An 11,002-nucleotide genomic window follows, 5' to 3' on the forward strand; every position below is an offset into this window, starting at 1 on the left:
AGCAGTGTTGGCGGGTAGCTGAATGAAAACTAACGAAGAAGATTGCTACTGGCTTATCTCGAGAAATTATTTTAATTCCCACGCAAACTTCCAAAGAGGCGTCATTTGGATAAACTAACCGCATATTGGGGGTCTTAACAGTTACTTTATCGCATGAAAAAACATTAAAACTTAATAAAGTGACGCATTAACAGTGGGAATTAAAATAATTTCTCGAGATAAGCCAGTAGCAGTCTTCTTCGTTAGTTTTCATTCAGCTACTCGCCAACACTGCCCCTCCTGGTGAGGAGAGCGGCCCTTTGTGAATCAGCAGCTGTGAGTTTGTGGATTCTGTGTGGATCTCGGCAGGAATGTCTCAGAAATACGTCATTGCAGAAAGAGATGCGTGTGTGTGATTGGTGATCCACAAATGCAGAGTCACACTTCACAGACAGAATTTTCGGTTTTACAAATGGCTTTTTTGTTTTTACAAATGGAAAATTATACATTTACAAATATACAATATATTTACAAATACACATTTATTTGTAAAAACCAAAATACAAGTTACAAATTAGACATTTGTATTTGTGGATAGCAAAACACGTGTGCAAACCAAGGAACATTTGTAGATCACCTTCTGTGCGTTTACAGATATTAATGAGACAAAAATAACTCCATACAATGGCCCCTGCTTCAGCAGCAAAGAATGGCAGAAGTTTGCAGTGCAATATGATTTCAAGCATGTGACGTCAAGCCCACACTATGCACAATCAAACGGGCAAGCTGAAAAAGGAGTTCACATTCTCAAGCAACTCCTAAAGAAAGCAGCTGACAGTGACTCGGATCCGTATCTGGCTTTATTGAGCTACAGAGCATCACCTCTTCAGTGCGGCCTATCACCAGCTGAACTGCTGATGAAGAGGAAGCTACGAACAACATTGCCGAGTCATCAAAACGATAAATTAAAGCAAAAGAATCACTCAAAGATTGAACATAAGCTACGACAACAGAAAATGATGCAAAAGTCATTCTATGACAGAACAACCAAGCATCTCCCTCCACTGACTACCAACAACACAGTCAGGATTGAGGATGCTGATGGATGGAGTACAAAAGCAACTGTCCTGCAAGAAGTTGCTCCACGATCATACACAGTGAAAACTGATGATGGACAAATCCTCAGACGCAATCGTCGCAGTCTATTAAAGACTCCTCAAGGGACTGTTGGTGAGCTCAGTGTAACCTGTGGTGAATCTCAGGTAATTCCCACACCTGCTATGGACTGTAACACTGACACCTACTCCAAGTGAACCTGAGTTAAGAAGGTCCACAAGAGAAATCAGAAAGCCTGATAGACTGAACTTATAAACAAATGTAGCCGGGTGGGAAAATGTAGTGCAACTGCTTACTAACGCCACCAGAGGGCGCTTTCTCGGTTTGGTGAACTGGTTGTAGAGCAGGTAGAAAGATACCGGAGGTCGCCATCTTGCCCGCAGCGGTGCAACCACACCACGGTTTTCGGAGGTTAATGAGGGTAAATATGATATAAATGTGTCTGTTTGCATGAAGTATCTAAGGGATATGTTTAAGAGTAATGCATGTTTACAGGCTTAAATGTTTATTGTTAATGTGGGCGTATGTGTTAGTGGTTGGCAGGTAAACGGACGACGAGAGAAACCCAATGGTTGTCGTGTAGCAGGCCGTCGTCAGTGCTGTTTGTGCTAGGCCTACGGAAAAAATGCACAAGTCAGTAACGTTATGTATTACAATACTGCACATTCGTTGTGATGTTTTGACCTGTGAATGTATGAGTGTTTAATGTGAATTTGTGGGCTCTTTGTGTTATAGGGTCGAGCCACTGTAGTTAATTCTTTGCACTCTATTGTTGCTTATAGGGACATTTTTGTACACTCTGATAGCAGTCTGTAGATTTATTATTTTTATTCTTTTGTACTGAACCTTAAGACATTGTTTACTTTTGTGCTCTTTTGTAATAGGATAATTACTTAAGGTTTACGGACACTGTCCAGTGATTATAGCAGACTAGGCAGAGTTACAGTAAGCGTCCCGTGTGCCAGGCACAGTGTGGTGTCGCTGATTTTTGTTTCTACTAGTACTGTAGATACAGCTGAAGACTATCAGCCAGTTGAGTTTTAAACTTGCATCATTTATTTTATTTGTGCACCATATTCTTCTGTTCAGAATTAAAGACCCCAGAAGATATTTTTGTGTCCTGTGCTGGTTCAGTTTAGCCAGGCTACACAAAGAAAATTCAATATGCATGTTAAAGATGTTGAACAAAATGTATATTGATTGATGTTGTGAATGTGTTCTAAATGGTCTAGTGTTGGCTTAGATATGAGTTATGCAATCTGATATAAACTGTTTATACTGCTTATATGTTGCAGAGTTATGCTGAATGTGAAATGGTTGAAATAACTGACACAGCTAATGTGATAATTCATGTAATGCATTTTACCTTAGAAAAGGGGGGATGTTATGATTGGATGTTATTACATGTTTGACCGCTAGGCGGCAGTACTGGTTTGTAGTCAGCTTACCGTACCATATAACGGAGTAGAGCAAGACTGCATGGAGCCACAGGTATGTTGTTGAGAACATGAGACATTAAACTAAGTTACTTGCTACCCATACGGAAAAGAAATAGAAGAAACTTATAAAAAAATCCATCGGCTTCAGTTTATGTTTCATGTATTGTATGTTTCATGTATAATATATGATTTACTCCTGAAAGTGGCCACTTTTGCATTCTTTTCATACAAGATAATAAAAAGAATTATATAACAATCATATGAAAACTATATATGTTGAAGATAAGGAAAGCACATGTCAACGTATATTTTCCATACACGTTTAATATAATTTTTGCAGTTTTTTTACTATGTCTGTTTAAAGACATATACTTTACATATATGAATAAATACCACTATATGTATGTTCTCTGTATGAAAAGTTTATATTTTTTGCAGGTGAATTATGCTGTCTTTATATGTTTTATATAAGTTTATTAAATGGCATATAATAAAAATCTGTATAAAAACATATAGGAATATATACCATTACATATAGATTTTTTGTATGTTATGGCATTGTAATGCCATAGTAAACTATGTTTTCTTTATGTTTTTTGTATAAGAATTTTTAAATGTCAGTCTATGAAATTTGCAATATGATTATAAAAATTACATACTTTTTTTAATGAATGATTTAATACAACTTCATACACATTTCTATCATAACTCACATATGAAAGTGACAAAACTTATTTTTTCTCTTTACTACTGCAATACTACTTTCTACCATCCCAGCTACATAATAACTGCAGTCTATAAATGCAATATTTCAATATCTGTAATGCTGAAAAAATGGCTGTTAGGCAAACTTTTAATTTGATGGACTTTATTTGCAGTGAACTGATATTACATCAACATGGGCAAAACGAGGGAGGGATAAAAACCTGCCCACTTAAAACAATTTCCCTCTAACAGGTAAAAACCTGGCTACAAATGTGACACTGTAACAGTAACAGTTACTACCAGGTGGATCATGTTTGTGGTGTGGTAGACAGTGTTTTAAGGGGTTGTTGTGACAGAAACAATTTTACTTTTGGCACGGAGCTCTGTGATCTTGGCATTGATTGTGCTGCCAATGCTGGAGGGCTGGGTCCCAGGCCACCTCTCAAGCGTTGCACCTATGAACACAATAGGGGAAAATGGAAAAGAATGACAGTACAATTATTAATCTGAAAGTAATCCCCCCCAAAAAACCACATAATTACATATTATACATAATATAATGTCTAATGATGCTATCTTTATTGCACTGTATTGGAGATGCATAGAGAAGTTAACTTAAAGGAAATGCATCACAATGTACAACCTTTGATGAAGAGATGCCTCTATCAAAGGCAAGATTATACTTCAGACTAAAATATACTTATTTTCCTAAATGTATTCCTTTGTTTATTTGCTGTTGGACAAAAAAGAGGCACTTGAAAGAGGAGAGAACAAGGTAGCCTACAATAGCATGTCATGAGTAGACCAATATTACACCTGTGTATATAATACAGTATATAAGCAAGGGAAGATCAGACAGTATTCTATGAATTAGGTTCTTCCATTTGGCAAAGGCATTGTTTCATTACCACTTATACAATGTAGAAATGTTGGGTATATATTGTATGCTCTCCATGTGTCTCATAGAATTTAACACAACTGACACTAAAGTCTCACACTGTAGAATGCTGGTATGGTGTATGAAATCGGTTAAAAAAAGCAAACCATAAAAGGTTGAAAACTTACTGTAGATGGCATCCAGTTTAGTTTTGTCCAGAGGTAGACGAGCATCTCCTCTGCCTCGTTTCCCCCCTCGAAGATTGCTCACCAGCAGTATCTCCATTGGGAAGACTGCTGTGAGCAGATGCCTCACAAATACTGTAGCCGAATTTGCATTAACTGCATAGGCCCACGCCAGTTTCTCTACCATGACTCCAGTCCCAGGATGGATCTCCACCTGTTTAAACAAGGAGACATTGTGAGTATTTAAGGTTTAAAAATAATGTGCTCACCCCTAGAGACTTAACATATTAAAACAAAAATTAGATCTCCCATACATGTACATCTGAGAGGCAGTAGATTCAATTTATGCACTGGATTTATTTATTCTTTAAAAACCTTGGACGACTGGCAGCCCCTTGTAACAGTCTCTGATGTGGAGCTGGATGCTGAAGATCTGGGGAGGGACAGCAGTGAATCTGCAGATGATGAACCGGGCCTGGACGGTGGAGAATCTTGGGGGGGCAGTGGTGGTGTGGTCAGCTCCAAACTGGATCTCTTAGGAGTTTCAGCCAAACCAATGACATTCTTCATGGTCTTTAGGAGTTCAGGCACATCTATACACAGAAGATGACAAACAAAAACGGTACATCATTCTTTAGTACAATATAAAGTATGGCTAGAGTGTTTTGGTTGTCTAACTGTTAAATAAGTGATAAGAAGTGATACCTTGGACAACCAACTCCCTCAAAGTAGCATTCTCTTCTTTCAGATCTTGGATCTCCCGCTTTAATTCAGCCACTGTCTTTGTCAGATTTTTACCATGATGAATGACTGAAGGTGGTGAATCGCTGTACATTGCAAGGAATTCCTCTGCAGGGTCTTTCCTTGTGAGAGCCTTTGACTTCTGGGTATACAGAGAGAGAAAGAGAGAGAGAGGGAGAGAGAAAACGATCATCATCTATTTACATGATACAACCGAAAAAATATGGTAACCTCAAAATAGTTAAAAGCAAATAGATATCACCTTGACTTGCAATGGCTGAGTGAGAATCTGAGTCTCATCTGGATCCGAGACATCTGAATCATCCTGATATTTTTGAGGGCGGACTGGTATCCTCTTGGTCAGCTCTGCAGGTTCATTTTCCTTCAGTAGTGCATTAAGTTTACGGGTTGCCTCATAACGAGTAGCTAGAGAACAAAAGAAGAAAGAATACAAACAGATTTAATAACAAACTGTTTAATACTCAAGAGCAGTTTTTGTATCACCATGTTATGTTATGACAATGTCAGTATCATAGTATGTGTTGTGTAGAGCTGTGGTTCAGTGGGCTGTACTAAACAGCTATAAAAAAAAAATCTATCAGACAGGGGTTTGTGTTCCAATTTGTGTCAGGTTAGGGGTACTTAAGTAGGAACCACTGCTATAGACATTAACATCATGAGATTGCTGTATTATAGTGATGTTCAGGCATTCACTTAGAGAGGAGGGAAGTTGTGTAGATATTAGCATTTTGTAGAGCAGTAATTTACACATGATAAACTGGTGACAAAACTGTTGTAAATAATATGCGTAACATTTTAAATCAAAAGTTGGCTTATTTAAATAGGGCTCATCATTTCTGATCTCTCATTTGACATGACTTCCCCACCAATAATACTGTAATTAATCATTATGTATCCTGCAAAACATTTGTTGGAAAGCATTTGCCCACCTGGCAAGGAAAGTAAGCACACAAATTCAGACAGATAAAAAATTTAGTCTAACTTTAGTCACCTATTTCAAGTTATGTAGAATCTTCACTTTGAACCATAGCAACTTACCACTGACAAAAATAACAGTGGCCCGGTAGTGGGGCCACCCTCCACGCTGTTTCTTCCCATGGCGCCATTCGATGAAGGCTGAGTAGGTGGAAATGGGATCCCCATGTTGGTCCATCTTGGAATCATCATACCCGCGTATATTGTCAGTCTTTACTTCACTGAGCTTCCCAGAATCTTCCCCTTCACTCCACTGCACCACTGCAAATTTCCTGTCCTTGTGTTCTAAAGTGAAAATTTAAAAAAAAAAAATTAAAATCTATTATTTCTCAGCCAAATAATATTTCTTCTTATTTATTTTATTTTATTTATTTATTTGTATTTTTTTTTTTTACAGGCTAACTGTTATCTGTTAAAAAAAAAGAAGAAGAGAGAGAACAACCACATTTCTCACTTTTTTAAATGTGTGTTACCCTTTAGCATCAAGCTAACTATCAATTTTAGCAATGCTACATAAACCGAAAAACCGATGTACGCGAACTCCTTCAAATACGTTATTTTACTTACCACTAACGGGAGGTTCAGTTGTCTCCATTGCATCCGAATAGGCGACGATATGCAGAGAGCAGCAACCGTTGCAACCGTCAGCCGAACCGAGGCCTGCCGCCACCGCCACCGCCCGTGCATTCAAAAATGAACTACCCTGGCCCCGTGTTGCCAAGGTCTCGCGATCGCTGCCAGGCATGATGGGCATTGGGCATGATGGGCATGATGACCCGCCCTACGCTGCCTTTGATTGGCGTATTCTGATATTTTACCTACTCCTAGCAAATCAACGCTCTCAACACTAAAAACAACCGTTTAACTTCCTGAGTAGCATGGTAAACAGACTGCTCATGCCGAAAAGAAAAGCCGTGACACCTGGCACAACAGAAAAAGACTGGCTGCGGAGAAACGTTCCTACACGGACTTTGTCGAGATGGAAAAAAAGGTATGCGCGCTCCCTGCAGCTCACAAGTGATGTTTACGTTACAATTATACGTTATATTATACGTTACGTTATTATCGTTACTAGTTACTGTCGTTACTGTCCGTTGTTTCACTAGGAAAATCAACAGAGCTTTGAGTGACAGCGGGAAGCACACGACGCAACATGTTAAGTGTAATTTATTTATTGCCCTCTTTGTTTTAACAGCTAATGTAAAGTGAGCTGCCCACAGCACTATAATAATTGAATCCCAAGTCAAGGTTGTGTGTAACGTTACCAAATGTGAGCTTAAGGGCCCTAGTTTCGTAGACCAGGTGAAGCCTAACATCAGCGCAGCTTCGCCACGCCAACGGGGTGTGGCCCAGGTCCATTTCGCAAGATTGGTGGGCCGCGCAGTCAGACTTAGACCAGCGCAATCCCTCCCCTCGTCCCTCCCACCGGCGCAAACGGCAAAGAGGGAGGAGAGAGGGCGGGAGGGAGACAGGAGGAGGAGAGAAAGGCGTGGAGTGGGTTTGACACAGCCAAGTCAGATCTTCACCAATCAAAGGAGCTCCTCTCCTCACCTTTAACTGCGCGGCAGGTGATGCGTGCTGCAAGTTTGTCATTTTATACTTGGACATGGACGGAGGAAACAGCGACGCCAGAGGCCGAACCTCTCCCAGGAGGAAACAGCTGTTTTGGTCCGGAGGTCCGAGCTCAGAGTGACCAATAATGAGTTTACTAATATACTTAACCAGGATTGATCTGATACACTGAGAACCCCTACGCAATCTAAGAAACAACAACTAATAAACTAATAAAGAAACTCACATTTATTCAAACCCTGTGTAACCAAGATGAGAGGTGTAGGCTACACTAATCACAACATAAACAAAGACCATGTGGATGAAATCAGCGTAAAGGACGCGCTCTCTCTCTCTCCCTCCCTCTCTCTCTCTCTCTCTCTCTGTCCTCCTCTCTCTCTCTCTCTGTCCGTCTCTTTTTTTTCTGTGATAGAGATGCTGAGTATACTGTAGTAGGCTATATACTGACTATCTGATACCGAGGCTGTTGTGGTGGACTAAGAGAGATGATGATTTGTGTTTTGTTTTTCAGTACGGCTGCGTGATGCGGTCGCTCGCGCTTATGAATTAATAAGTAAATAAATAAATACAGCGATCATCACAAGGGCAGAGTGGTATCTCAACACGGCAGCGACATGCAGTCATCCACCCTCAGTCCTGCTTGGGACATCCACAGCTGCTTTTCAGTGCCAGTTTGTCCCTGCTGTGTTAATTCAGGTGGAGTTTCCTTTACGCACCGACAGCCTTTGATCTCTGCTTTGATCTGACGTCAGATGTGACGGGACAATCTATATAGATATAAATTCACGTGTTGATTCCGTTAGTTGCATTAGTGGTTATTGTGGATATTTATTGCATTGAAATGTGTCTGGAACTGCCTGTGAGGTCTTGGTGACGTGTGTGCACTGCAGGTCAGTCAGCCAAACTTGCACTGCACCTGCTGCGCTTCGCCTTGCGCTGAGATTAGACCTGGTTGGAGGTGGCGAGCTTTCAGCGCAACCTCGGCGGGACATTTTCGCACAAAACTTCCACTGCACCAAGCAGAATCTGTGACGCCTCCCCCTGCTGCGCGGCCACGCCTATCTCAGCGCAGCGCGATCTGCCAATCTTCCAATCTGACTTTGCGCTAGGCTGCGCTGGTCGAAACTTGCATTAGACCGGCTGCGCTACCTTGCGCCACCTGCGCTGCGCCAGCAAACTAGGGCCCTAAGTGTTAATTTGATTACAAAAGCATAACTTTGTACACTTACAGTAGCTATGGATAATCAATTATGTTTTGATGGGCACAAATTACAGTGGTAGGCTATAGTTTTAGGCCTATATGTAACATAATCCATTATGTTTGCCACATAAATGTTGGAAACTGTGCATTTATTGCTGGAAATCGCTTGATAATATTTCTGCTGTACAAATTATCCAAAGTTTTACTTGAGTAAATGTGAAATGTTTACTAAAAGAAGCAAATGAACTGTTTTTAACTTACAATCAAAACACTATGTTACTGTGAAGTTCAAAAACAATTAGTCAACAATATGAAAAGGGAGAAAAACTGTATTGGGAGCTGTGTGAAAATCTGTCTCAAACAAGTTCTTGATACCATTTTAAGGAAGGTGATGAAGATAATACCCAGAGAGAAGAGCGAGACCAGGACCTCTCACAGTATCACAACAGGTGAGGAAAAAAACACAGAATTATTATACAACCTTCCCTCTCTCACACAGTCAAACTACTGCCATCCTCTATGTCCCTCCATCATTCTTTTAGAGAAGCACCAATCCACATGTTTCGGTTCAGATCTGATTCTGACATTAGCACTCTTTTTTATCTTGAATAATATTGTTATTGACATCAACTTTACTGTTGTTGTTGGTGTTATGTGTATGATTGCATATTAATTTATGTAGCCTAACCTTTTTTCTCCTGGATTTTAAAATCTGCATATAGGCGATCAGACGATAAATTACAGTCGTTCCTTTAATCTTATGTTGTTCTTTGCACATCAAGTCTCCTCTACACTGCTAAATCACAGTGTAGTAGAGAGAGATGTACAGTTCACTGATGTCTTCACATGAGCCTGGCTTCTCTTCAGCCGCCCAGTTGAGACAAAACTACAATATTAGACCATTCTACCTCTGTTGCTTACTCTTACAGTCAAATTACAATTATTATCTCTGTTTTTTCTTTGTGTCATTCTTAGGAAACTGATGAAGATGATGGCCAGAGAGAAGAGGAGAGAGCAGAACCTCTCACTGTGCCACAGGTGACAAAACTACAGTGTCATATAATCTGCTCCACCGCTATCCCTCTCTTTCACTTTAATGAGTTGTTAATTACTGTCTTTCTCAGGAAAACAATGAAGATGGAAGCCAAAGACAAGAACAGAGAGCAGAATCTTTCACACCGGTGCAGGTGAGACAAAACTTAAGCATTCACATGTGAGGTTGATTACATGTTTTTTTTTTTTTTTTACATTAGATTAATTTGCAATTGGACTAATTGTAACATATTCTGCAGTTCATTGACATACACTTTCCATCAATCAGCTTCTTTTTTCTTTCTCATGTGTTGTAGCTTCTGTCTATTTGCTAAGTGCAGTCTGCCAAAACAAGGTTATGATTAAAACAAATGAAACATGATTCGTTTCATTGCAGTGCTTCTTTTTCTATCATTTAGGACAATGTCCCTCAAGAGGTACATGATGACCACTCCTCCCATGGACTAACAGAAGGGCAAAGCATCATCTCGATTCTCTCCTTTGCATTGAGACACAACACAACAGGTGTATTAATGGAAGACCTGCTGAAACTGCTCAAATTGCATTCTGCTCGGACTAGTGCAGTTCCAACAAGCAAGTATTTTCTGGAGAAACCATTAGCTGATATTACACATCAGTTCGAACGACACCATTACTGTGGAGATTGTACTAAGTACATTGGTACTTCACAATCTCTGGAAGAAACACTCAAATGTGTGTCATGTTCCTCATTCACAACAGTGAAAGCCAGTTTACAGGAAGGACATTTCTTTATTAGCATACCATTAAAGGATCAGCTGAAAGATATTCTTGAGCACCAGGATATGCAGGATCTATGTTTTTGTGCTGATGCCCATACAAAGCATGTAATAAAGGACATATGTGATGGCACCTTATATCAGACCTTGAAAAATAACAGTAAAGAGGATTTTCTGTCCCTCACATTCAATTGTGATGGTGTACCAGTTTTTCAGTCCTCCAAATTTAGTATTTGGCCAATATTATGTTGTGTTAATGAGATACCACCTGAGAGTAGAGATATATACGTTTATGTGCTTTGTGGTTTGGAGCTAAGAAGCCAGATATGTCTTGCTTCTTTAAACCATTGTTGAGGAGTGTGCCAGTCTTTCTCAAGCTGGTTTTGAGTGGCAGCATGGTC

The 11,002-nt window shown here is 39.9% G+C and overlaps 1 protein-coding gene and 1 long non-coding RNA gene across 2 annotated transcripts; one reads left to right on the forward strand and one right to left on the reverse strand.

Annotated features, from left to right (window-relative positions):
* Positions 1–3,385: 3,385 nt before the first annotated feature.
* Positions 3,386–6,363, reverse strand: LOC146985398 (uncharacterized). The gene is made up of 6 exons (XM_085780549.1): positions 6,102–6,363; positions 5,305–5,468; positions 5,007–5,184; positions 4,677–4,894; positions 4,305–4,515; positions 3,386–3,694 (listed from the first exon to the last, which is right to left on the reverse strand). Exons 1-6 carry the CDS (start codon positions 6,214–6,216, stop codon positions 3,576–3,578), a joined length of 1,005 nt encoding a protein of 334 aa, XP_085636675.1. The 5' UTR covers positions 6,217–6,363; the 3' UTR covers positions 3,386–3,575.
* Positions 6,364–9,706: 3,343 nt separating this feature from the next.
* On the forward strand, positions 9,707–10,464 carry LOC146985399 (uncharacterized). Its single transcript, XR_015036060.1, has 3 exons — positions 9,707–9,849; positions 9,936–9,998; positions 10,263–10,464. It is a non-coding gene; the product is annotated as an uncharacterized LOC146985399 (long non-coding RNA).
* Positions 10,465–11,002: the final 538 nt, after the last annotated feature.

This window comes from Trachurus japonicus, chromosome 6 (assembly GCF_045865225.1).
Source record: "Trachurus japonicus isolate A0001 chromosome 6, Traja_1.0".
Classification (NCBI taxonomy): domain Eukaryota; kingdom Metazoa; phylum Chordata; class Actinopteri; order Carangiformes; family Carangidae; genus Trachurus; species Trachurus japonicus.